The sequence below is a fragment of the Cricetulus griseus genome, chromosome 7 (genome assembly GCF_003668045.3).
Source record: "Cricetulus griseus strain 17A/GY chromosome 7, alternate assembly CriGri-PICRH-1.0, whole genome shotgun sequence".
NCBI classification, from domain to species: Eukaryota; Metazoa; Chordata; class Mammalia; order Rodentia; family Cricetidae; genus Cricetulus; species Cricetulus griseus.
Window position 1 is genome coordinate 109,123,508 of NC_048600.1, and position 27,002 is coordinate 109,150,509.

A 27,002-nucleotide genomic window follows, 5' to 3' on the forward strand; every position below is an offset into this window, starting at 1 on the left:
GATCTATAAGAGCTAGTTCCAGGACAGCCTCCAAATCCACAGAGAAACCCTGTGGGGGGGGGGGGGCGCACTACACACACAACAACAAAAAAAATTGTGCAGTTTCAAGACTTCAGGGGGTTAATAAAAATTTTGAATTCATCCATCCAAGAAACCTAAGGTAAGACCCTAACACACATCCACACAAACTTATTTAAATGAAGTCCAAGCTTTCAGTGAAGCTTGTAGTTTCTCTCTCAAAGTGAGAGAAAGCTACCCCTGGCAATGAGAAAATACAGTCAGAGAACTATAGCTGTAGTTCCCTAGGATACCTGCCTAGTGTGCTAATGCCTTGGGTTCTACCAAGGCATTTCATCTACCATGAAAATAAATGCCAGACTAGTGATGGGTTTGCTGTTGTAACTGGAGTACAGCAAAACAGCAGCCATGAGGCTGGAAAAGAAGGTTCAGTTGTTACGAGCAGTGGCTTGTGGGCATTGGGCATTCAAGTGCAGGTAAAACATACAATAACATATACATAAAATAAACAGCCCCTCTGGGTGGTGTGGCACTCGCCTTTAATCCCAGCACTCAGGAGGCAGAGACAGGTGGATCAAATTCAAGGCCAGGTTCCAAAGCTACAGAGAAACCCTGTCTGAAGAAAAAAGGAAAAGCAAAAACAAAACAAAAACCCCACAACACAGCCAAGCATTTAATCCCAATTGCTCTACATAGCAAGACCCTGCCCCCACCCAAAGCAAACCAGGAGGATTCTCAAATCTGTAGACACACCAAGCTCCAGTTCAACATAGATACTGAATTCTAACTCATCAACAGAAAGTTGCCTATTGGGCTCAGAAGCATCTGTAATCCAACCAATAAAAGGTGGGACACTTCAGGAACTCCCATGGGCCAGCTGGTCTTGACACCCAACAAGGAAGGTGAGAACTACTCACACACACCCCACACACTGGCTTCCCCAACTTTCCTCCACATTTCTAGAAAGATTCCAACGGCTAGAGCCTTCTAATTCCAGAGGTTATTTTGGTGGCTCCGATGTGCTGGGGAAGCCACTAACTGAGGCCTCTAGTAACATGACCAAATGCAACTGAAGAACTGACTCCTTTACTTCAAAGGAGTAAAATTTTGCTATTAATTTTTTTAAATCTTTTTTCTCCCCAAGACAGGGTTTCTCTGTGGCTTTGGAGGCTGTCCTGGAACTAGCTCTGGCTGGTCTCAAACGCATAGAGATCTGCCTGCCTGCCTCTGCTGGGATTATCACCACCGCCCGGCTAAAATATCCTTATTTTTAATTGTGTGTTGAATCCCCTGGAGGGTCAGTCAGTCGTGCACCACTTGACATGGGTATGCATTTTTTTTCAAAGATTTTATTTATTTATTATGTATACAATATTGTGCTTCCATGTATATCTGCACACCAGAAGAGGGCCCCAGATCTCATAATGGATGGTTCTGAGCCACCATGTGGCTGCTGGGAATTGAACTCAGGACCTCTGGAAGAGCAGTCAGTGATCTTAACCTCTGAGCCATCTCTCCAGCCCCCACAAATGTGATTCTTAATATTAATTACACAGTACTCCAGATGGGGTCTCATGATGGAGCCTTGGCCAGCCTGAACTTCCAAATTCTTATTTCAGCCTCCACAGTCCTGGGATTACAGAATTATAGGCAAGTGCCACCATCCGACCCACTCACCTAACCTTTCTTTAATGTGGAGACTAATTCAAAACTTCCGAGTGTGCACAGATAAGGCTGGCTAGGGAGTGCAGATAATTCTGCTGGGTTTTTATTTGTTTGATTTTTTTTTATTCCATCAAAAGGACCCTAAATGACTGACCCAGGAGCCAAAGCTGGACCCTTTCCAGATGAGAAACAGTGCTCATCACTGGCTCTTCCAAGATGGCCTTGGTCTTCCAGATCACTACAAAGCTATCAGTAATTCCTTCCCACACTTCTTAACCACATACAAAACAGAGAGGTGGCTATCAAAACAGGGGTTGGAGGAGGGGGGGAGTCCAGAAAACTTCTGAAGGGGGCCGGCTTGGCACGCTCCAGGCAGGGCAGTAGCTGAGAAAAGGGGCGGTGCCGGGAAGGGAGGAGGAACTGGCTCCATGCCCAGGGCTTCATGCCAGGATGATCCAGAGGCAGGGCAGCCAGACAGAGCCAGGCAGCCGGCGGGCACTCTACTGAGTAGCTAGCTACAGGTTAGGACTCAGGCTGAAAAAAACCAGAGAGGTCTACAGACAAGGCAGATGCCATCACCAACACCGGGAGAAAGAGAGAGACAGAGAGTGTGTATGTATCCACGAGACACACACACACACACACACAACCACACACACACACACAACCACACACACACAGAGAGAGAGAGAGAGAGAGAGACAGAGACAGAGACAGACCCACGCACAGCAAGAAGGCACAATAGAATGTAGCCATGTGCACGCTGCCTTTTAAAAATTTTTTAAATTTTCATTTGTTGTGTGTGAGTATGAGATGCAGGAGGTTCACATGCCACACATGTATACGGAGGTCGGGCAACATGTGCAAATAGGTTTGGTTCTCTCCTTAGGATGTGGGTCCTGGGGTTCAAATTCAGGTCTTCAAGCTTGGCAGCAAAAGCCTTTCAGCTTTAAAGGTATGCCACTCGCACACTGTCCCATGTGTCCCCACCCTGGTTCCTAAACTAATCTCACAGGGTCATGAGAGGAAAAGCACTCCACAAGAGGCTCCTTATCTAGACCTAAGCCTGATTTCCTCTCCTCTGGAAAGGTGTTACCCGAGCCAAATTGGGGGTTGAGGGGATCACTCAACTTCTTATAGGTCATGCTACTTGCACACCCTCTTATTACCAAGAAATTCTGGCAAAGGACAATCAGATTCAGGTTTCAGAGCGGTCCCCCTCATTTCAAGGTTCAGACAGGGACAGAACTAGCCAACTTGGGGGTAGGACTAGAACCCAGTTCTACAGGCTGATTTCACCAAAACGGTGCTGCTCTGCTGTTAGCACAGCAGAAGTCATTAGAGTCTGGCGGTAAGCGCAGGAAAAATGCCCATATTCTGTATGGCTAAATGCTTGCCAACTGGCTTTTACTGCATGCGGCTCTAATTTGGGCACCAGATTTAATTTGCAGAACAGCTAACTACACTATAATACGGCTGGATGGCTGTCAGAGATCTGTTACAGAGTGGGAAAGGCTAGTCATCCACAGTTCTCCCTGCCGAAATACCAGCTAGACCTAGAGCAGGCAAAAAAAAGTCAAGGTGCAAAGGGGGGGGGGTCACAACACAGGACGACACACCTCAGCATCGAAGTAACTCTTTCATTCGGGAATAAATGGGTTGACAAGAAGCATACGGTGGGTTTTTTGTTATTGTTATGGATTTTTTTTTAATTTAAATCCCCACTCCTTACTCATCTGGGCAGCCCCAGAGAAAGCCAAAAACAGAAGTTCTGGGATAGCTGATCTCTTTCCAGGCCAATTCCAGGTCAGCCTGAGCCAATTGCTGCTTCCCCCACCCCCACACCCTGGGCTTTGAGTAGAATCTCACTTTTTCACTTTTTAACTGCAGGGGTCTGGCCAAGTGGAGCTGAACAGTGGGGGGAAAGGAGGCAAGAACCTGGGGGTAGGTGAGACGTTAAGGATGAGATCTTCAAAGTTTATAAAATAAAGCACACACGGAAAGGAGTTTACCCACATGAATCTCCTGTGTGGTTACAGAGACAGTCCCTCAATAGCACTGTCGTCACCCTCTTCAGGATGGCGGGGAAGGTTAGTAAGTTCTGAGAGACCCCCACCCCTCAATAGGATATGTTGTCTTAGCATATCTGTATCATTTCTTCAGCCAAAAGGTCTAGTACTGGGAAGCCCGAGAGGGCCGGCTAGGAGGAGAAGCAGCAGCGGGCAATATGGGGAAACCTTGGAAAGAGGAGTCTCTCCCCAGGGTGTGAGGCAAATGGAGAACCTATCTCAACACAAAGATTTTGAGGTGAAGTTCTCAGAAGCAAGCAAAGAAGCCAGGCCAACCTAAAAAGAAATCAGGCAACTCACAACCTTGTCCAGTGAAAAAGGATTAGCATAATGCTGAAAATCCTTAGGGTTAAAAAAAAGTAATTTATCTTACCAGTAGAAAAGGACTCTGGTGTATCCTCTCCAATTGTCAACAAATAACCTGTTGGTGGTGGTGGGCAAGTTTGAGAAGTGCATGCTAGGTGCTGTCAAAGTTCTCAGAGGGAGTGTCCTCGGCCATTCCTGCCCATCCTGAGTTCTGCTTGGATTGGGGTGAGGGAGTGCGTGGAAGGCCCCTCCGAAGGGCCCTTTCCCCCAAATTGAGGGATTATTAAGAGTCAGGACCACCAGCGCTTTCCAAAATGGCTCTGGGCCACCCTGACCAGGAAGAAAAGCGGGTCTTCAAAAGCCCTGAGGACCTAGGCCTTGGCCACAGCCTTTTACCAAGGAGGGTTGGAAAGCCGAGCAGTCAGGGCAGTGCCTGGGAAGGGCGGCGGCAGCTGAGGTGGGGGAGGGTGGCAGCAGCTGGGGGGAGGAGGGGAGTCCTGCAGGCCGCGCAATTGAGAAGGCCCGAGCAGCTGAGAGGCCCGGCCTGCGCCCCATGGGGCGCCCCTTCCCCCAGCCCCTCACCTCACCCAGGGGAAGCTGAGCGCGCTCTCCCACCCCAACCCCTGGGTGGGCTGCTACACTCTGCAGAGGGAGGAGGAGACAAGGATGCGCCCCAATCCCTCTACCACAGTCTAGAATGTTCGCAGCAAAGCGCCCTGGGCACCCGAGGACGCGCAGCCCGTCCTGAGCTGCGGGCCCCCGGCGGCCCTCGGTCGCCCGCGCAGGGCCCGGGGGGAGGGGCCGCGCCGGGGGCTGTGGGTGGGGGTGGGGACCGGGACTTTGCCCTTTGTCTCTCTCTCTCCCTCTCTGCAGAGCCACCGGCCGAAACCCGACCCCATCGGCGAGCCAGGCAGCCGGCGTGGGGCAGGCTCCCCCTCCGGGGTTCTTTAGTAAATCCAGACCCGACCTCCCCGTGGTCAGGGCCGTGACTGAGGTGGTCCTGTGGGGGAGGGGCCTTCCCGCCTGAGAACGGGCCTGCAAACATTTAAGGGAAACTGGGTAGGGGGCAGGGAGCCGGGAAGAGGCTGGGGTGGGACCGCTGAGGCTGGAGAGGAGAAAATGGCCCTGGAGGCGACAAATCCTAAGGGACATGGTCCGGGCAGCGCAAGGCGGCAGAACCAAGCCGGGGAGGCCTTCCACAGACAAGGCAGAAATGGGGCACAGAACTTTGGGGCTCTCCGGGCCATGGGGAGTCCTAGGCTCGACGGCAAAGTTATAATTGAAAAGTCATCGTTGTTCGCATAATAAAATAGGCTCTTAGGGGTTGACACGAACTTACCAATCCCTTTGGGGTGTTATCAATTATCTTTCAAATATGCAGCTTTGCATAGTACTTCTGAGTTTGTCTCTACACACAAAATCTATGAACCTGGAACATGAGGCTGACGTGGGCTTCTCAACCAGCAGCCTGAGACTGAGAACACTGTTATTTTCATTTCCAGGGGTAAGAGGCTCAGAGATTGACTAGCCCAAAGAGGCAATGAATGGCCAGTGACAGCATAAGGCTTGTTCCTGCTACCCAGAAAAACAGGCTAATTGGGTTCTTGCTCCCTAGAAGCCAACACGTACCAGGTAAGAATTATGATTCAGTGGATATTCGTCCCTATCTGCAGGGAGGGGAAGTAGGAAAAGGCATCTTATTCTCTGCTCCCACTCTCCTCATCCCCACACCACCCCCCACGCCTACACACACACTAACCGCGGAAGCAGTCCACCAATGTGGTTGAACATCTGCACATCTTCACCTAGATTTATCAAGTTTCTAGAGGAGAATCCAGGTGAGGAGACTGGAGGCCCAGAAATAAACAATGACCCTAGATCCCACTGCAGATTCCTTTTCTAACTTACTTGCCCACACACGGGAAGATGGCTGGGACCCACCATCTTTGTTTCCTTCAGCCTGGGAAGGAATCAGGCTCAAAGCAGGGACAAATGCTTGTCGGGTGTGTTTTTCTTTGCAAAACTCATGCTACCCCAGTAAAGCTTGAGAAAAGATGCAGCCAGTGTGCGACGGACAGCTCAGCTTTAGACACAAATGGCTGACTTTAAAAACAGGCACTGCTGGAGCTTTGGTTTTTTTTCAGTCGCATGTGGTGGCAAGAACACCTTTGTAGTTCTTTTGTTTGTGGGAATAGGTTGTCAACAGTAACCCAGGCTGACTTATAATTCAGGGCAATCAGTCTTCCATCCAGGCTTCCAAGTGCTAGAATTACAGGTGTGAACCCCCACATGGGACTCCTTTGTAGTTCTAAGAGAACAGCGTGGAACTAAGTTAGATATTCAACGTAAGCCCCCTCCAATTGTAGGAGGACAATTTTTGACCCTTGATCCTCCCACATAATGCTCCAAGAGGCTCACTGAGAGCAGTAACAGGTCTACCTAACTTACCTCTCCCCCACCCAGTGCCAACTCCCTGCCAGTCCACCAACCCTCCTTAATCTACTTCTTTATTTTTTCTTGCCTGTACTCCAAAATCCAGTTTAGCTGCCACCGGCCTCTTGTGTTCAAGATCTTGAGTTATGAGTTAATGTACCCCACTATCTGAGTGCATAATCCCCAGCCAGTCCCACGGCTTTCCTGGATCTAAAGGGAAAACGCCAGAGGCCAGATAGGTGGCATTCCTCCCCTTGTTAAAAGCAGAAGGAACTTTGTCCTGTACCTCGCTCTTTGAGGAGGCCCCTTCCCTCCCTCCCTCTCTCTCCCTCTCTGTTTCTCAACAGTCCTTTGCTCGCCTTTCCCACCCTGGCTGCAGAGCTCCTGCGCTGCTATAAAAATCCAATAAATAAAAACAATTCAGGAAAGTGGTCGGCAACCATGGAAGACCACTTCATCACAAAGAAAAAGGAGGACAGGGAACAGGAGACACCTAAGTTTTCAGAAAAAAACCTAAGAGTGGCTGTTCACTTGTTCCTTGTTTTGCTTCAGGTATCTAGCAAAGGAAGTGACACGCAATAAATAGCAGATTCATAAATATCAGATTCAACGGATAAGAGTAAGTGAGTGTATACATGACTAGAAGCACCAATTCCTGCAACAATATGCAAACTATCACAGAAGTCAGTACGGGGTCGCCAAATATTTTCTCACACTTATGTTATATATTTTAATTTTTAATAGCCAGTGGCTGATTGGCAAACAGAACCTCACACCCCCAGGCAATTGCTGCTGACAGTGTGGAATTTTTTTTCCTCTTGAAAAAAAAGAAAGCAAAGGAGCTTTGGAACTAGATAGGTAGCATTCCTCTCTTAGCTAGGAAGGCAAGGAAGCTACTCATTCAAGGTGGCCGGCAAAAAACAAGGGTCAGAGGTGGAGCCTGATCAGCTCAGACAGGCCTGGGGTTCCTGAAGATCAACCCCACCTCCACACGGAGCTCACTTTGAGTAAAAATCTCTCCATCCTTCCTTTTTGAGGCATTCTCACTGTGCAGTCATGACTGGCCCATAACTGAGTGTGTAGAAGGGATGGCCTCAAACTTACAGTGATTCCCCTGCCTCTGCCCCCCAGCACTGGAATCACAGGTGTATGCTGGCTGTTTTTACATGGAATAACTTTACGAAGAGGAAAACACTCGAGAGTATTGGGAGGTGGTGTGGTTGGGTGGTTGAGAGCACTGGCTGCTCATCTAGGGTTGGATTCCCAGCACCTTCAGTAGGGGACCTTCTTCTGGCCTCCGAGGGTAATGAATGTCCCCATAACACACAGGCAGGCAAGACACCCATGCTCGAGGGTGGAGAGAAGGCTAAGTGGTTAAGAGCATGTACTACTCCTCCAGGACCTGAGTTCCATTCCCAGCACCCAAGTCAAGAGTCTCACAATCACCTGTAACTCCAGCTTCAAGGAATCTGCCGCCTCTGGCCTCCTTAAACACCTGCATATCCCCAGACACATGATTAAAAAATAAATATTTTCAAAGAAAAACTACCCATACACATAAAAAGAAATAATATTTTAAAAAGAGTTAACCCCAGGCTAGGGGTGTTCTCATTGGTAGAGTATGTGCCAGGCATTCATCAAGGCTGGGGTTCCACACCTCCCCCCCCCAAGAAAAACCACTGAAATACAGGGGTAGGAGTCCCCACTAAACAAACAAAACCCTGCTCCTATCACCACCACATTCAAATTGACAGCCTAGTACTGTCAGTCCTTGCTCAGGAAACATGGGCTCCAGAAAACCAAGCTCTAATAACATCGTTTCCCTTTAACGCTGGGCTCTGTTACAGTTGGGCTCCTCCACCCCAGGGACTGAGTCCTTGAGAGAGGCGGAATAAATGCTTCTAACTGAACTGACAGCTCTAGGTTTCCTTCCTCCAACAGTCCTGTCTCAGTTCCTATCTCCACCTCACTTTCTCCTTCTCCTTGGAGGGTGCAATGGGAAGTTGATGAGCCCAAAGCCATCCCAAATGTGACACACACCACTCTGTATGTATCATCAACAAATTGTAAAACTCTTCATAGTAACTGACTAAACCACAACCCTGTTAAAGGGCCAGAAACCACAGATTGAAATGAAAGCCTTGCCCATAGCCAGTAAGAGAGTTTCACACCTGGGGCTGTGGACATGTGAACCCAAGGCATGATTATGGTATGTCCATTGGGAACAAGGAGGACTGAAGGCAGAAAGTGAACATGAAAATGAGTTCAGGGTGGATTTTGCAGGATTCTCCAGACCAGGAAACCAGGGAGAGGAAAGGCAAAGGAAGGAGGAACTAGATTCAGTCACTTCCAGGTCATTCAGGGATCCCCAATTTCTAAATGCTCGTTTTATGAGCTTAATAAAAGAATATAAAAACCAACATCCCTATTATCTGCCAACAGGGTAAGAGCCACTCCTCCCTGCCAAAATTCGCTGCCCTATTCTTACCATCTGTGGCTACAAGTGGCTCCCTCCCCTATACACACTTTTGACAGTGAAATTACTGAGAGGTACCTAGGCATCAAAAGAAATGTAATAAATGACCTGTTTCTCATTTAAACCAAGAAATCTAGCACTTGCCCAGCTGCATCCCTCCAACCTATGAGAGTTGGTAATGTGGGAGCTCTAGAAGGTTGCCTATAGCTAAGCCTTTAAGGGACCCTACACCAAACCCACAGTATGCCACCAGCACAACACATACCAAGGAATATAGTAAGCTCCAGTCCAGACTGGGTCACACAGAAAGACCCTGTCTCAACAGCAAACCAAAACAATAAAATAATGAAAAACAATGTGCCAAATTCACCAAGCATATGGAAGCACACTGAAAACCTAATCTTATGTCTTAGATAAACACTCCAGGTTGCCATACACAGTCCTAAGACAAAACTATTCATAGACATGTTTTCAAACACGAATACACATGCTTCATTCCAATTCTGGAGCAACCACAGCTCTATGGAACAGAACTGTGAAGCCTGGAAAGAAGACAAAGACCTGCCAGGTCAAGTGACAGCCAAGCCCATGCCTAGAGCAAAGTGGTAATGCTGTAGAGTAAGTATTGGCTGCTACATACTATTCTTTGCACAATTTACAGTCAAAGAACCTGAGAGCCTCTGCTTTAAACACTGGCTCTCCCGTGAGGAAGATCTTTCCTTCAGACCATTTAGCGAAGGTACATAGGAGACCTGGGCTGGGTCACCATGGAATTCTTCCTCCCCTCTGATTAAGAGTTTTGAATAATGCCACACCTTTGATCCCAGCACTCAGGAGGCAGAGGATCTGTGAGAGTTCTAGGTCACCTTGGCCCACATAAGGGAGGGACTTCCAGGCAGCCAGGGCTCCACAGAGAGATGTTGTCCCCAAAACAAAAAAAATGTGATACTGCCCTGATGGCTCACACCTTTAATCCCAACACTATGAGTTTGAGGTTAGCCTGGTCTACAGAGGGAGTCCCAGGAAAGGCTCCAAAGCTACAAATAAACCAAATAAATAAATAAGATCAGCTATCTTGTTTTTGTTTTGAAACAAGGTATCTTTACAGAACCCTGGCTTTCCTGGAACTATGTAGATCAGGTTGGCCTTGAACTACTCAAGGAGACAGAGACCCTCCTGCCTCTGCGTCCAGAATGCTGGTATTAAAGGTGTATACCATCATGACCAACTTTTTAAAAGATTTCTTTTGGGGCTTTTCATACCGGATTTGTGCATGTGTGTACTCAAGAGGAGGCCAAGAGGATATGTTGGTGCCCAAGTTGCTCATTCAGACACAGGAATGCAACTTCTTAACAAGGTTGTCTGGGTCCTAGAGAGATGATTTTGTGGATAAAAGCACTGTCTGATCTTCCACAGGACCTGAGTTCAATTCCCAGCACCCATATGGTGTCTGCCAATCATCTATATCTCCAGTTCCAGGGAATCTGACTCCCTCTTCTGACCTCTGTGAGCACCAAGCATTTACATGGTGCTCACACATACATGCAGGCAAATCAATTACACACATAAAATAAATAGATAAATAAATATTTGCGGGGCCAACCTGGTCTACAGAGTGAGTTCCAAAACAACCTCCAAAGCAATACAGAGAAACCCTGTCTTGAAAAAACCAAAATAAGCCAGGTGTTGGTGGTGCACGCCTTTAATCCCAGCACTCGGGAGGCAGAGGCGGGCAGATCTCTGTGAGTTCAAGGCCAGCCTGGTCTCCAGAGTACCAGGATAGGTTCCAAAGCTACAGAGAAACCCTGTCTTGAAAAAAAAAACCCAATAAATAAATAAATAAATAAATAAATAAATAAAATATTTAACCCACCCTAGCTATAAAAGAAGCAAATAAGCCAAGCAGTGGTAGCCCACACCTTTAATCCCAGCAGTCAGGAGGCAGAGGCAGGCGGATCTCTGAGTCTGAGGCCATTCTGGTCTACAGAGTGCCAGAAGAGCCAAGGCTATACACAGAGAAACCCTGGGGGGGACCCCAACTCAGTCCAAACTATCCACTCAGATTTTGCTCATACTAAACATTTCCATTTCAGACTAACCTGAAACTAATTCCAAGTGAAAATATTTGGAAAATTACCTCTTTTGTTAAAGATATATAAACTAGAATGCACAGAACAGAACAAACATTACAGAGAAAACACTTTGGCGCTTGCCTCAAGAGAATTTCCAAGTGGGCTTACCCAAACTCAACATAAACTCCCAACCAGCCCATATCACTGTTTCTTCTGTGCCTTCCAAAATATCAGTTTATAAAACTGCCCCAGGGGCTTGGAAATATCTAGATAATCCAATCAGTTCTTTTTAGCCATCCAGCTGTTCAGTTGCTACTTCGTCTAAAACAGTTGCCTAATGGCCAGCTCTGCCCTGGTGATCAGTCTCTGCACCAGGACTGCATTTCTGATGTTTGGTCAGTGTGCTGCAATCAGATTTTTCTCTAACTACATTAAAATTATGAGATCCAGACCTACTTTGGAAAATCTCATGATTTATCCATTATCAGCACACATTTGATTTCAGTGGCTTGTGTTTTGAAAGAAAGCTTGTTCCTGTCATATTAGTTCCAAACTTACTGTGCTACAAAGGTTTAAAAAAAAGAAAAAAGGTCTTATGAGGCTGACTGTGCAATAAATATTAGAACTAAAAGAACCATTTTGCATCTTTGAAGCAGACATCGTCAAAAGCCTCAAGGGCCATCCAAATGGACATAGGCAGAATTTGGACTGAACACCATCCTGCTGGAGATCTGTTCTGTTTTATCTTAGGACCATTTCTAGCCAAATCAATGGTCAATAACCAAATGGGCACCTACCTTAAGTGCATGTTGGGCTTTTTGGTTTTGTTTAGGAGACCTTTGCTTCTGTTTTGCAGAGATGTTTAAGAAGAGCAGTGGGAATGGATGGGAGCACGAGTTTCCTGCTGACAGGGAGTGAGACCCCAGCCAAAGCCTCCCTAGGGGTCAGTTGTGTGACCAGCTTAAACGTTTATTTTTGGTTGTGAGCCTAGCCTCTAACTGAGCTGAGCCATTTCCCCATCCCTATCTTTACACACACACACACACACACACACACACACACACACACACACACACACACCACACACACACACACACAGGCCCTCTCATTATTATTACTCCCTATTAACTGTTTCAGTTGGCCTTCAGGACACACAAACAGACCAGTTTGTAAAGATGACATTACTTCTATCCCACATGGAATTCTATTCCCTGAGAGGCCAGCCGGCCGTGGTATCTGGGTGGGGGTAATTGCAGGGCCACTGTGTTTGCTTTGCGGGGCCCTGCCCCGTCACTTCACACAGCCCCCTTTAGGATGGGAAGGTCTGCCAGGGGGAGCTGGCTGGGCCCCACAGAGCCCTCCACCTAGGAAACAGCAGAGGCTGTGAGAGTTGGGATCTAGGTACCAGATAATAAATCCTGATCCAGGGTATGCAGCTCAGCACATTGGGTTCAGGAGCTGCGACGGTCATGGTAGAAGGTCAGATAGGGGTATCCAGGAAGAACCTCTGCCGAGCATCTCTCTCCTTTCCCACCGCACCCTCTCTTTTTGAAAAGGGGAAGTCCAAAAACTCAAGAGGGCAAAAGTGGTGTGGCCTCCTTCCTGCTGGCTGCATCTGTCTTCCTAACACTAGTGACAGAGGAGTCTTTAAAAGTGAGGTGGGAAATCCAAGGCCCAATCTCAGTCTCTCCATTTTCTCCTTAACACTCTTGTCAAATCACAGTTGCGCTTTCTAAAAAAACAGCCCCATTTTAAAATCTTTTAAGAGATAGGGATAGACAAGACAATTTAAATTTGAACAGATGGGAAAATGTCACTTCCTCAGTCTAGGTTCATTTTTTTCTTATGACACTCTCCCTGCCACTTTCTACACAAAAACTGAGGTATACACCAAAAAGTTTTTGTTTTTTGTTTTTTCAAATAGCCAGCCAGGTCTAGCGGCTGTAATCACACCTGTACTCAACACCACAAAAAATCCGTGATGCAGGAGGATTACCATCAGGCTAAGGCCAGCCTGAGCTACACAGTGAGTTCTGTGCCAACCTGGAATACACAAAGAGACCCAGTCTCGAAACACAAACAACTGCTAGTCTCTTTTTCACTGTAACCAAACCAAATGTGAAAACTTTTGTTTGTTTTGATAGTCTATACATGGCTGTCCTAAAACTAACTCTGTAGACCAGGCTGGCCTCAAACTCACAGAGATCCGCCTGCCTCTGCCTCCTAAGTGTTGGGATTAAGGATGTGTACCACTACCACCCCTAGTTCAAATGTAAGATTTAGGTTTTTGTTGTTTTGGTTTTTTTTGTTTGGTTTTTTAAGATGGTGTTTCTGTTTAACAGCCCTGGATGTCTTAACTCTAGACCAAGCTGACCTTAACCCACAGAAAGCCACCTTCCTCTGCTGGGAGTACTGGGATTAAAAGTGTGGACCACCACCAGACATTGGTGGCACACGCCTTTAACCCCAGCACTCGGGAGGCAGAGGCAGGCGGATATCTGTGAGTTCAAGGCCAGCCTGGTTGTTTTTAAGATTTATTTATTATGTGCTGAGCGGTGGTGGCACACGCTTTTAATCCCAGCGGGGGGGGGGGGGGGGGGGGAGGGGGGCAGGTGGATCTCTGTGAGTTCGAGACTAGCCTGGTCTACAAGAGCTAGTTCCAGGACAGCCTCCTAAGCCACAGAGAAACCCTGTCTCGAAAAACAAACAAACAAACACAAGATTTATTTATTATGTATACAGTGTTCTACCTGTATGTATGCTTGCACTCCAGAAGAAGGCACCAGATCTCATTATAGATGATTGTGAGCCAACATGGGGTTTCATCTCTCCAGTCAGCCCTCTTTTAAATATCTTTTTTTTATGTGCATTGGTGTTTTGCTTGCATTTATCTCTGTGTGAGGCTGTCAGATCTTGGAGTTACCTACAGTTACTAGCTGCCACATATATGCTGGGAATGGAACCATGGTCCTCTGGAAGAGAAGTCAGTACTCTGGGCTGCTGAGCCATTATCTCTAGTCCCAAATGAATTTTTGTTTTGTTTTGGTTTGGTTTTGGTTTTTCGAGACAGGGTTTCTCTATGGCTTGGAGGCTGTCCTGGAACTAGCTCACAGAGATAGGCCTGCCTGTGCCTCCTGAGTGTTGGGATCAAAGGCGTGCACCACCATGGCCTGGCCCAAATGTAGGGTTTTAATAAAATATTTAAGTGTTTTTCACTAACTGTTACTCATTAAAGCACAAAACAAACAAACAAAACACCAAAAACCTCAAAGTCATAAAAGTAGCCACACATGTGAATTAAGATTCAAATGGGTAATTCTGAAAGATATTGTAAGACCATCAAAACCCATGGCATCAAAACCTAGACAACTGGAATAAAGTCACTCTGAATTCAGTAATGGGACTCCCAATCTTCCCTTCTTTTATAAAACATTCTCCTTCTGAGAAACCAGCAGAGTAAAATTCTATCTAATTTGTGTCATGGTTAAGAAATTCACAATGCTTTCAAGGAACACCCAGATTAAGAAACGATGGTATCTACATTTGTAAAATACATTTCTAAGTGGAAACTAAAATGGAGGGAATGAATTTGTTTCCTACAAATCCTAAAGAAAACAAACAGAACCATTTTTTCACTTAAAAACAAGCAGGCTAACATCCTTTTTACTATGAAAGTTATAAATTGTTTCTGTTACAATTTTTTTTTTTTTTTTTGCTGTTTTGTCTTGTTTTCCCAAGACAGGGTTTCTCTGTATAGCCATGGCTATCCTTGAAGCTAGTTTTGAACTCAGAGATCCGCCTGCCTCTGCCTCCCAACTAAAGGTGTGTGCCACCACACTGGAATTACACAGGAGTGCTTTAAAAGCCCAGGCTGCTGTCTTTCAACTTTCTTCCTTATGTTTCAGCCCCTAACTCCAAACTGTGCTATTTGCTTTCTGATTAAATGCAGACTTATTTCTGAAGGTGGCTCTAACATGTTTTGAAAAGATTTAGTGACCCGATTATTCAAGGTTTCTACAGTTCATTTTAAATAAGTTGAAAATATTTCCTATTCTGTACAAAACAACCCTTCACAGATTTTAAGGTGCTGAGTCCAGAAGATTAAACTTATAAAGTAGAATCAAACTGGAACACTCTCTTTTAGAATTCTTCACTCCGGGAAAAGAGACCTAGTTTTCATTTTAATCATTAGAAATTTAGTAGAAAGTATTAACCCACTTCATTTTAAATCAATTTAAAGGAAAGAGCTACTATCAATCAACCTGCCTAAAGAAATCAAACTTGGAATCACATATTTCATATGCTGTTAACAGCAACATTTTATTTTTGACACCAGTTGCCTGTAAATATGCAAGGTTTAAGATATACTCTCCAAGAAAAGGTCTCAAGGGTAGGTGCATGAAAGTTTCATTCTCTGGGAAAAGCAAAAATCATTTCCCTCCTTCCATGCATCGATTTCTCTTAGAAGAAAACACATCTAAACACAAATGCTGCACCACTGTTTTTAATGTTTTGGGTCCTTCTCCTTTGTACCAATATATATCCAGTGAATGGATGTAAATTCTCAAAGACCAAAATTACCAACCGAATTCCCAGCACTGGCTAAGAGATGTGGAAGGTAAGTGAAATTTAATGTCTCTCATATTTAAAATTCAAATTTGCTGTTCTCAGCTTAAGTATGATGCTAGGACTGAGTATTTAAAAGTACAAATCATATTTATCAAATATATTCAAAAGGACAACTGTAATTCTTTAAAATCATAATTCATTTGCAACTGAGTTTATCAAGAGTCCAATTTTAAACACTAAAAACACAATACATACAGAAAAAAATCCACCTTTACAGGTTAGAATTTAGTTACTTAGAATTTAGTCCTGACTAAATTCTCTTCTGTGTTTCAAGAGATTGAAAATGCCAGTAACAAACTCAACTGAAGGAGTTATGTTCAAACACAAACTCAAGGAACACAAAACTGACTTAATGAAAACAAACTTTTTTTTTAAACCCCAAGACTTCAAAAATTGGTGCATGGTAGAAATAGTCTCTTCTCACACCACTACCCAGGAAGGGGAGAAAAAAAGACAACTGATTCAATTCCTGGTTCAAAAACTATTTCAGTAAAGGAGAGAACACACAAAAGATCGAATTTAATATGGACATGAAAAGTGAAAATTTTAAGAATCGTCTTCTCCCAGACCTCCTTTCTATTCCAACTCAAAAGAGCTCTTAGTAATGCATTTTGGAGGGAACAGAGAGCCTAGATAGAAATGCCATAAAAGCAAGCAGATGGCTTGAAGAGAAAGATCCACAAATACAGGGCACCATGAAAATTAAAATATAAATGTTTTGAGTTCCATTTCACCACATTTTGCTATTTCTTTCTTATCCCTTCTTCCGGCTTTAAATTTTAAACCATTCTCAAGAGCAGAAGGGGAAAGATCACATATTTCAGAATTCCAGTTATTAGATTCCCCATCAAGAGTTTTGAATTTAAATATTCATAATCTTCAAATAGACCTCAATTATGTTATTCTCTCCCAAATTTTTTCAAAGTAAGACTTTTCTTTCCTTTTCATTTTAGTGCCTCTTTGCTCCTAATTCTAATCACCTTTCCAATTTCTCAAGCATCTGACAACAAATCACATACTCTAGAAACAGACACAATATTGATCATCTATAGAGGCAATCATTCAGTTACTTTAAAATCTGAAGGCAAACCACAGAACAGTTTATCTCCAGCTAAACTTTAGATTCTTTAAAAGTACCCCCCCCACACACACACACACCAAAAGCACAGCACCCACACACATTTCCACCTTAGGAAAGGCCAAAAACTGTTCAGAAATTCAGGAAGTTTCCAGTTGAAAGAGGGGTTGAGGGGACCAAAAATGTACTGAGGACTGCTTCCAGCTAAAGACAGGAAAGAAAACTGCACTGTCAACATGTTCAAAAAGTCTGATGTGAGAAACACTGCCCTTATGCTACACAGTCAGAGTTCAACCGAAGACTTCAGAATTCAAAGCACCCTGAATTTTAGGGGAGCAAGATGGAGATACCCCATTTTGATGGAAAAGATGGAATACAGGGAAAAAAGAACTCAGATGAGAACACACACACACACCCATTCATCCCTGGAGTTCTAGACCCTCCAAAGAGCCCCAGCTCACAGCCTGAGCACAAAGCTCTCACCCCAGATGGTCCCTTGTAACAATGGGCTGAAGGAGTGGGGGTGGGGGGGCTGGAAAGGGATAGTACAGCCAAAGGATATTCTTTGAAAATCCAGTTGAAGGGGCAATATAAGATGCGAGGGGCTGGGGATGAGGGTCTGTGAGGGGGGCAACAAAAGCCATGCCTATAACAGAAATTAATACGGCATAAGCAGATTCTAATAGGGGTGGATTGCTCATTATTTCACCCCCAATGAGAAAGGGATTCCCCTAAATCCATTTTCAAATTATTATGTGGATGAGAGAAACAGAAAAAAAAAAAGAAGAAGCCTGGCGGGAAGTTAAAGAAATCACCCCCGCTATGAGTTTGAACTCTGTATATCTACGCTTCCCTACAAAAATGGTCCCTCACTTTGAACTAACTCCACAGGGCTTCCCCCAATTGATTTTTTTCTCTTTAGTTTCTGAAAGTAACATCTTTTGGCCCACCCCAATCCCAAGTTGTTGTTGTTGTTTTTTTTTTTTTTAAAGCTCTAAAACACCCATTACAAGATCTTGGCCAATCTTATTTCCCAGCCCCCAACATCCGGAGTTGGGAAGGCCAGTAATGGGTTTGTTCCACTGGAGACGACGCTATGGATTGGACCCCCTTAATATTCCTCAGTTCCCCCAAATGAGTTCTTTTCCTACCTTTGTTTTTTGGGGACCGAGTGTTCAATCTCTAGGCGTTTTCCTTGTAGCTCTACTTTCCCTGAAGATTTAAAAAAAAAAAAAATGAATGAGGGAACAAGAGTGGGGGATGGGGAGGAAGGGAGGATAAGGAACATTAGCTAAATTCAAGAGTTTGAGGGGCGTCTTAGGAATCTAGGCACTAAGCTGCCTAAGCCTTGGCGGGGGGGTGTTCTACCTTGCTCCAGGCATGGTAGAACCCGTAAATTCGTTTTTCTCAAATTTTCGTTTAATTTCCACTAATCACGTGGGCTAGTTGCAGGGACTGCTCCGAGAGCCAGATTTAGGAAAGGTGTGAGAGCGTTTGTGTGGTGAGCGCGCGGCTTCTGCGGCTCCCAGAAGTAGGAAGGAGCCCGGGGAAAGGATCACCCCGTTTCTCCGAGTGGGGTGGGAGTAGAGCATTAAACTTTATTTTCCTGCCGAGCCTCGGAGAAGAGCTCAGGCGACTAGGCGTCACCTGTCGGGGCCGGAGGGCTAGCCGAGGGCCCCGGGGGGCGCGGCGCGGCGCGGCCGGGTGGGGAGGGTCCCTCGCGGCCACCGCGCGCCTCTCGGCCCAGCCTCGGCGTCTCGGGAAGCAGCATGGCGACCCGGCGCCGCCGCCGCGCCACCCGGCTCACGCCCCACTTTCAAATCAAAATGGCTCAAGCCCCAGGCCTTGGGCGGGAGGCGGGAGCCCCTTCCTCCCACGTCCTGTCTCAGGGCGAGTGCCCAGGAAGAGAGCGGGAAGACCCGAGGTGCAGGAGCACCCCTCCTGGGAAGGCCTAGGAGGGAGAGCATGGGCGTGGGGGTGCTCCAGCAGGGGGGGCCTCCCAGCGGAGGGGTGCGGGCACCGGGGAGACCACGCCTAGACCCGGGGCCCGGGAGACCCCCACCCCCACCAGTTGCCGACGGGGGCTCCCGCCCCGTCGGTGGGGAGGGGGGCGAGGAGCCTCGCGTGTCCCGGGCTGGGGGAAGGGAGAAGGGAACCCCGACCATTCCCGCGTGGGGAGGGGGCGTCGAGGGAGGTAGGTCGAGGCAGGCTACCGAGGCCGAGCCCCGCGGGCCCGGGAAGAGTTGGCGGGCAAGAAAAGAGGAGCTGCGGGTCTCCGTTGTTCTGGGATTTCGTTGTGTGGTTTTGTTTTTTTTTTTCCCCCGGGGAGGTGGCCGCGCTCTTACCCGAGAAAGTTTCGATGGCCTTCATCGCCCAGTGTTCGTCGGGGCAGTCCACGAAGGCGTAGCCGGATTTGACCAAGAACTGGCCGCTGTAGGAGATCTTGTGCTCCGCAAACACTTTCTCCAAGTCTGCGGGGGTCACGCTCTCGTTGAGGTTGCCGATGTAAAGCTTGTTCATGGTGGCGGTGGCGGGGCAGGACGTGGTCCCGGGCAAGGCCGAACGGGCGGGCGGGCGGGCTGGCGAGCGGAGAGCCTCCTAGGCCGAGAGGCGCGGAGGCGGGCGGCGGGAGCTGCAAACTTTCTACGCGCCCCACCCCTCAAGTTGTCCGGAGCTCCGGGCGGGTGGGCGACCTGAGGGCGCGCGGAGGTCACGGGAGAGTTCGGGGTGGCCCGGGAGAAGTGCCCGCGGAGCGCAGGGAGGCGGACGACGCGGCGCAGCTCCTTCCCTTCGGTCCGAAACCCCTGCGAGCGGGCTGGTGTGTCACGTTTCTCCGCGGCCGCCCTGGCGCCGCCTCTAAATAAAATCGACTTGGAAAAAAAAAAAAATGGAGCGGAAAAAAAAAAAGGCGAAGCCACGTGGTGACAGCCCCCACCCACCCTGCAAGGAAAGACCCCCGACGCCACCGGGCCCCTGGGCCGTCCAACCGGGACCAACCCAACAGTCTCCGGTCTTGGGGGGCACCCGGCGCACCCCAGGGGTTAGCCAGGAAGGTGGAGACGGAGTCCCCGAAGCTCCCCTCGCCCCCTCCCCCTTTGCAAGAACCTGGCCCCTGAGGCGGCGCCCCGCCCCCACCCACCCCTCTTGCCACCGCGACCTGCCCTGGGGGAGGGCGGTGGCGACCCAAATCTCCCCAGTCCTTTGGAGTGAAACGTTCGGTCATTTTTTTATTCGTTGTGTGGAGACTGGGTTGCCCACCCCACCCTGGTAAACTGCTAGCGACTGACAGGCGGGGGACGGCCGAGACAGACAAAGAGAAGCCGAGGACTCCGGGGTCTTCAGGAGGGGATCGCAAGAACCGGCTAGTTAGGGGGGAAGACGCCTTCCCTCTACGTTTCTAAGCAGGGCGTCACTGTCTTCCCCTCCACACCCCCAGGAGACTTCCCTGGCCTCCCGGGTCCAGATCCGGGGGACCCTGGTCGCGCGGGACAGCTCCTGGGAACGAGGGACCCGCGGCAAATGGTGTTTCGGGATCCCCGCCGGAGCAGAGCTGGCTCGCACCCAGTCCAGCTGCTGGATGACAGCTCTCCAGCGTTCCTGGGGGGGAGCCGGCGACCCGGCTGAGGTCACTCCCGAAGGACCAGCGGGGTGGGAGAGGATGATGCGGGGTGCTCGCTCCACCGAGAGCCGGCGAACCTAGGGGGGTTGGTTTCAGAAGGGGGTGACGCGGTGGAGACCCCAGGGCCCCCGGGCTCCCCGCGCAAGGAGGAGCGGACAGGTGGCGTCGCCTGCTTCCGCTCCACCCGAGATGTCGAGAGCGGCGGTCCCCGCGCCGGGCTTGGATCTCAGAACTTAGTTTGGGGTGCTGGATTTTGGAAGGCCGCCGGGGGGGGGGGGACCGCGAGGCCCCGCCCACGTCCCCAGGTCAGCCCGAGCGGGGAGGGGGCAATTTCCGCTCGGCGCTCGAGGAAGCGAGAGGCGGGGGAGGGGGCTGCGGCTCTCTCTCCCCCTCCCGTGGGGAGGGGGAAGTGGATCCGCCCAGGTCCCTTCCCTTGGCCGGGACCGACGCGTTCCGGATCCTCCGGCTCCGGGAGTCTGAGGGAAAGACCGGACTGGGCAGGGGGCGACACGTGGGCGGTCGCACCGGGTCTGCGCGGCGGGGGGAGGGGACCGCGCGCCGGAGTCCCGGACGCGCAGCGGAGCGCGGGGTGCATCGCACGCGCCATCCCGGGATCCCCCGGCTCGACGCGGGGACAACCGAGTTTCCAGCGGCGGAGGCTGGGGCCACGCCAGTGGGTGTCGCAGAGCGCAGCCTGGGGACCCCCCGAGAAAGAGATGTCCCTGTGCCGCGCGAGCCCGCGGCAGGGAGGAGGGCTGTCTGGGGCACGCGTGCGGCCAGGGCAGGTGAAGAAGAGGGTCACCCTCCCCTTCCCCCGTCCCGACCCCATTGTCTCAGTCGCCTGCGGCCCGGGCCGGCCCCGTAACACGTGTTGACTGCACCGATGTGAACGGCTTGAATTTTTTTTTATTGTTATTTTTTTTCGTTTGCAGAGTCCTAAGCCAACTCCGACTTCGGCTCACCGCCCGTCTGCCGGATGATTTCCTACCGTTTGGAAAGTCGGGAGTTAAAACACAACACCCAGCACCTTTGTCCCCCTCCTCGTTTTCCCGGCGCGCCGGGAAGAAATGGGGCGGGGGAGGGCTGCCAACTCGGTTTCTGAGTCTCCTCCACCACCTCACAATCCACTCTCTGAAATCGGCGTTTTGTTCTAGCCAGCCACGTGTTTGTCGGATTTTTTGTTTTTGTGACATTTTTCTTCCCATGAAGCAACAGGAATTTAATATCACTAGCAGTTTGTTGCTGCTTACTAGGGGAAAAAAATGTTTTTCTGTCCACGAAGGCGGGAGACAGCTGAGTGAGTCTCTGTCCCCACACGCCCTCCCCGACATCCCCCCCAGCCCCCACTAACTTCGTGTTTTGTCAGCTCTGATCACAGCGTAATTTTTAACAAACTAAGCCAATGAGCTGGAAACAGTGCCTGCCCATAGTAGGCACTTAGAGCAAACATTTTTGAATGAAAAAAAAAAAAGAAGGAAGAACCTGCAGATTAATGAAAATTAAAAGTCCAGTGGGGAGGGTTTCTCTTGGCTAGAATGTGTGGATCTGTTGCCTGGGGACTTTTCTTAGTGATGCGTGTGGATTTTTGAAAAGGGCTAAAAGATGGTTTCAGAAGCTGTAGTAGTCTTTGGGTCTTCATAAATAGTAACTCTGTCTCCAAATCTTTTGTTATATTGGGAGACAAGAAAGTACCTAGGGAGGACATCCCACTTCCCAAAAACTGTTTGCTTCACTTTACATCTTAGGCGGTTGATAAAAACACTTCTTAGATAATCTCCCTGGGTAATCTAACCAGTGCTGGCTTTCTCCTAAAACAAAAGCAATTTAACCCTCAAAAAAAAAAAAAAAAAAAAAAAAAAAAAAAGCTCTACCCAGACTTCTAATCTCCCACAAAGTGCAGCCCATCTTTTACTATCCTAGAGTTCAAGAGAAACAAAACTATTAAAAATAGTAATTTAATTCAGTTCACTTTTAAGTTGACTCTTTTTTCCATTTAAGAAATAATTTAAATGTTTAAATGACAGTAGAAGGAAAAAATACAGAAATTCAGAATAGCCTACTTCCACAGTCTATTTTAAAAATCTTTTTAAAATTATTTCATTAACAAAGTACCAATTACTTCTATTCACACTGGTTCTTTTTGAAAGTTAGCTGTTTCACACTATATTCTAATCCTCTCTCCTCCCTACCCCTTCCCCCACAAGACAGGGCTTCTGTGTTTACAGTCAGGCTACAAAAGTTTTTAAAGAGCCAGGAGTAGAGGCAGCTGGGGTGAGATGCAGTCTTTAGCCCCCACAAGAGTTTTGCCTCAGTGACCTGGCTATTTTAGTTTGGGGTTGGGGGAACTACATGGTTGGTGACTGAGGCTTTATCCTTAGGTTATTAATGTGCCCAGCACTAAAATGAACCTGCTAAAGGGTTGTGTCTTATTATGACTCACATTCCTAGGTGGGTATAAAAGGGGATGGAGGACCTTTCAGCCCCCTTGACTAGTGTTCTGCTTTATTTTGATATTAAAGACAAGCGTTTTTTTCCCCTGCTTTTAGAAAAGAATCTTCACAGTAAAATTGTTTGTATATGAATTAAAAATGTGTGTGAAGGAGAAATGTCTCTTTAGCAATTGCATTTATTATGTAGTAATAATACTCACAATTATAGTTATGCTTCTTGCTTTTTGTCTCCTCTTCCCTCCCCCTCCTCCTCTTCCATTTCTTTCCTCCTTTGGTCAGCTCCCCCCCTAACTTCAAAACACTGAAACTGGATTCCATTTTAAAGAGAAAATTCTGTCTATTTTCCTTCAATATGAACATGCAGAGAAAAAAAATGTAAAAGAATAAAACCACTTTTTACAAAGTTGAAAATTAGAAAAGCAGTCCAAAAATAATTCCAATGATTTTATCGTCACACAAAATTCAACTTATTTTCAAGTGTTTCTTGCCAACATTTTTCAGTTTGTAATAGTTTTCTTTTTATGTTTTTGTGTCTTTGTTTTCACTGACTGCTATACCATGGCACTTGTTATACTGCCTCAAAGTTTTCATAACTATTTTATTCAGACTAATAGGTACAAATAATTTGTTGTTTGAAAACTATGTTGCACTACGTTTAAACTTTTGTAAATAGTTCAGGAGGGGAAAATAGTGCAGAATATAATTTTTGTACATAGAATTCTTTCTGCTTTTGTACTAACTCCCTTGGATAAATCCCCACTATACATATTGTAGTTTAAATCTAACATTTACCCATGATTTCTATCTTTAAAATTTTTGTATGTTCTATAAAAGAGAAGAAACACCAAAAAAAAAAAAAAAAAGAAGCAAAAAAAGGTAGAAAGCTGTTAGAGAAATATACATTTAAATAGAATTACTTATTTTGTGTTTTCTAATGAATCATACCTAATTTTGATATAATTATGGTTGCTACACAATGCAAAAAAAAAAAAAAAAAAAAAAAAAAAAAAGAAAGTGAAACACTTCCTGACAACTCTGACTTCAAAGTTTCTGAAAGTTTTGAGGGTTTTTTGTTCTGGGTTTTATTTTGTTTATTTTTGTTGTTGTTTGCTTGTTGTTACTGCCTTGGGGTGTTTTCTTTTTTCCTGCAGTTTGAAGTGTGGTTCTTTTTAAATGCCTATAAACTTTGTGAAAGTGTAAAATTAGTCCCAGTTTTTAAAAGGACAGGCAGCATTTTCTCCTGTCTAATAAATAAGGATAATTGTGTAGGGTATCTCATGAAATAGAAGAGGACCACAAAAAAAAAGGACATTTTCCTCATTTAAATCATCACTCACTCAAAATTGTTTCACACCCTTAAAGAAATTTTTTTGATTGTAGAGCTAGGAGGACTCAAGGAGGGGAAAGAGAACTTTAAGAACAATTATTTGTTTTACTGAGTCTGTGTGTAACAAAAAAAAACTCAGTTTTTTTGCCTCAGAATTAGTGTGGAAACCTTCAAGCAAAGAAGTGAATTCTTTGGTAACTTTTTTTTTTATTGCATGTTTCCAAATTCATTTGCTAAGACTTCTCTTCTCTGCTTCTTTGGTAGAGGTACAATAGTCTAAAACATCCTTAATGTCTTGCTATTTTAGCATTTTCTGTTTTACCCCAATGTCATTTGGTCAAAGATAATGAACAGTTTTGTCTCCTGTAGCACAAAATGCAAAATAGGTCCCCCTCTCGTTTGTAGGAAACTGCACAGCTCCAGAAGAGACAAATATTATTTTTCCAAATAAAAACAATTTCTGAAAGGAGGGAATCTATACCTAAATATTATTTAATGTGGAGGTAGTAATGAGGTCATTTTGTACTTGAAATCAGAGTTATGTCTAAGTATTTGAAGTATTTTGATTAAAAAATGAATGCCTTAGGATGCCAAGCCAGATGAAGTTAGTTCAAGCTTAGCTACCAGCATCTAAGCATTTTTAAGACAATATTTTTTTAACTAAAAAGTAAATTATTTTCGTTTGCTTTTTACAGGTTTTATTCTTAAGATTAATTGATTTTTCCTACTGCTACTTGTAAGGATTTCCCCCAGGAGCTGCATCAAATATTACAAAGTTCTTAAGGAAAAATGTTGCAGTTAGTTTTTAGTTTTTAATTTAAAAAATTAGCACACGGATCATTTCACTAGTATTTCATCACACACACACACACACACACACACACACACACACACACACCCCGGGGAGAAAAAAAAAAATTATTAAGAAATACTTCACTCTGTTGCCATGTATAAGCCTGTTTTACAAATAGAAGGGATCTAGCCTAAGTGTTTTGTTTTCACACTGATAGGTTGACTAAACCAGGATATGATTCCTGGTTTTCAGCCATTGATTTAGAAAAATTTTTGGTTCATCTTCCTCTCCCAGAAACACTCTAAATTTAAAATAATAATAAAAAAAAAGTCTTACTATGACAACTAGAATTTCTACTCCTGAACATAACATGAAAAGATTTGTCCAGCGTTTTTTGTGATAAGATATTGAATAATTTATTTCTTACCCTCTCATTTCTGCAGTGTGTTTATAAAGTGGAGACACACACTGGAGTTATTTCTAAATTGCTTTCAAATGAGGCTCCTGATCCTACCCCTTTCCCTTCCTCTTCCTCCCTGCCCCTCCCCCTCCCCTCCCCTGTCTCTTCCTCCCCCTCTCCTTTTGTTCCTCCATTTTTCTTCCTGCTCCCGACACTGTCAATTCTCTCCCCCTCCCCCTTTACCTTTACCCTCTTTTCACTTTTTCTCTTTTCTTTGTTTTTTCTCTTTCCCGGTTTATTGTGCTGCTGCCCCTCAACTCCTGTCTTCCCTCCTTTTAATCACTGTGCTCATCCACACTTCTGGTTCTTCCCCTTCCCTTTCCTCTCCCACTTGTTAGCATTCAAACCGCTATCTCTGGTACCAGAGAGGATGCAGATGCTTGAATTATTGTTCACACCAAAACGGGAAAGGTGCCTTTTGCTTTTGCTTTTTTCTTTTTAGGCAAACTCCAGAGTGACAGAACCCAGAATTCCAGCATTCACTGGAGAACCATCACTGGATACTTTGACATTTTTGTATGGGTTTTCCTTGTCTTGTGTTGCTTAGGATTAATTTTGTTATTAGTTACATATGAAACCTTTGAGAACAAAGACTGTGGTTCATCCAGGGAGTTTATCATGATACTGACAGATGTCCACCAAAACTACAGTGAATCAATGACTGAGACGAGATGGACAGTGGGATTAGATAAAATCCTGCTTTGGACCATTTGCCTTTTTTATTTTGACTTTTTTTAAAAGTAAATAAGACAGCACAATCACACTGAAAAGACTAATTGGTCTACACAAAGAATAGCAACCATGGGCGGGCACCTCTGAGCTTGTCATGCCTGAGCTCTGTGCTCATGGCAGTCCTGTGCTGAGTGTCAACTGTTGAACCTGTTTCCTGGGTTGAGTCAAACAGCCTGAGAATCCTTTTCCACTGAGCGTTTCAGGTGGACAGGCAACCACATCAGCTGCTTGCCACAAGCCTGGTGCTGGATTCCCCTGGGGCCAAACAGCCAGTATAGCAATCCTAAAGAAGGACTCGGACTTAAAGCTTTCTGCTAAGAGCCATCTTAGCATCTTCTGTCTGGGAGTGGCTCTCATATCCCATTAACCGTATAAAGATGGCTTATTTAGTTATGTCATTCAAAACTGTCACTTACAGCTTTTCTTCTTGGTGATTCCCCAAGCCCTCTGGGATTTCCCTCTTACTCAAGTCACATGGCTGGTAACTGAATGTTATAGCTAGGAGTACTGCCACCAATACGAAGAGAAGGCCAAAAAATAATTTTTACAGTGATCTAAATTAAAATTAGGATTGGATTTTAAAAAGAATTCTAAGATTCATTACTAGGAAGAATATAGTGAAATAGTGCAACTTAATCCTCAAGGCACAGAGGCAGGCAGAGCTCTGTAAATTGGAGGCCAGCCTGGTCTACATAGTGAGTCCCAGGACAACCAGGACTATTTAGAGAGAACCTGTCTTTAAACACACACACACACACACACACACACACACACACACACACACACACACAAATCAAGTGTCCCACATATCATATGGCTGCATGCAAGAAGTTTTTAACCTGTTGAATAATTGGGAAGGAAAATAATTTTTTTTT

General features: G+C 46.2%; 1 protein-coding gene across 3 annotated transcripts in view; it reads right to left on the minus strand.

Annotated features, from left to right (window-relative positions):
• The window catches only part of Igf2bp1 (insulin like growth factor 2 mRNA binding protein 1), a 39,191-nt gene extending 19,925 nt beyond the window's left edge, over positions 1-19,266 (minus strand). For all 3 annotated transcript variants that reach the window (XM_027424091.2, XM_027424090.2, XM_027424089.2), the window contains exons 1-2: positions 19,092-19,266; positions 17,898-17,958 (exon numbers count right to left, since the gene is read on the minus strand). In XM_027424091.2, coding sequence (XP_027279892.1) covers positions 17,898-17,958; positions 19,092-19,266 — 236 coding nt within the window. The remainder of the gene's footprint in view (positions 1-17,897; positions 17,959-19,091) is intronic.
• Between the last annotated feature and the right edge of the window lie 7,736 nt (positions 19,267-27,002).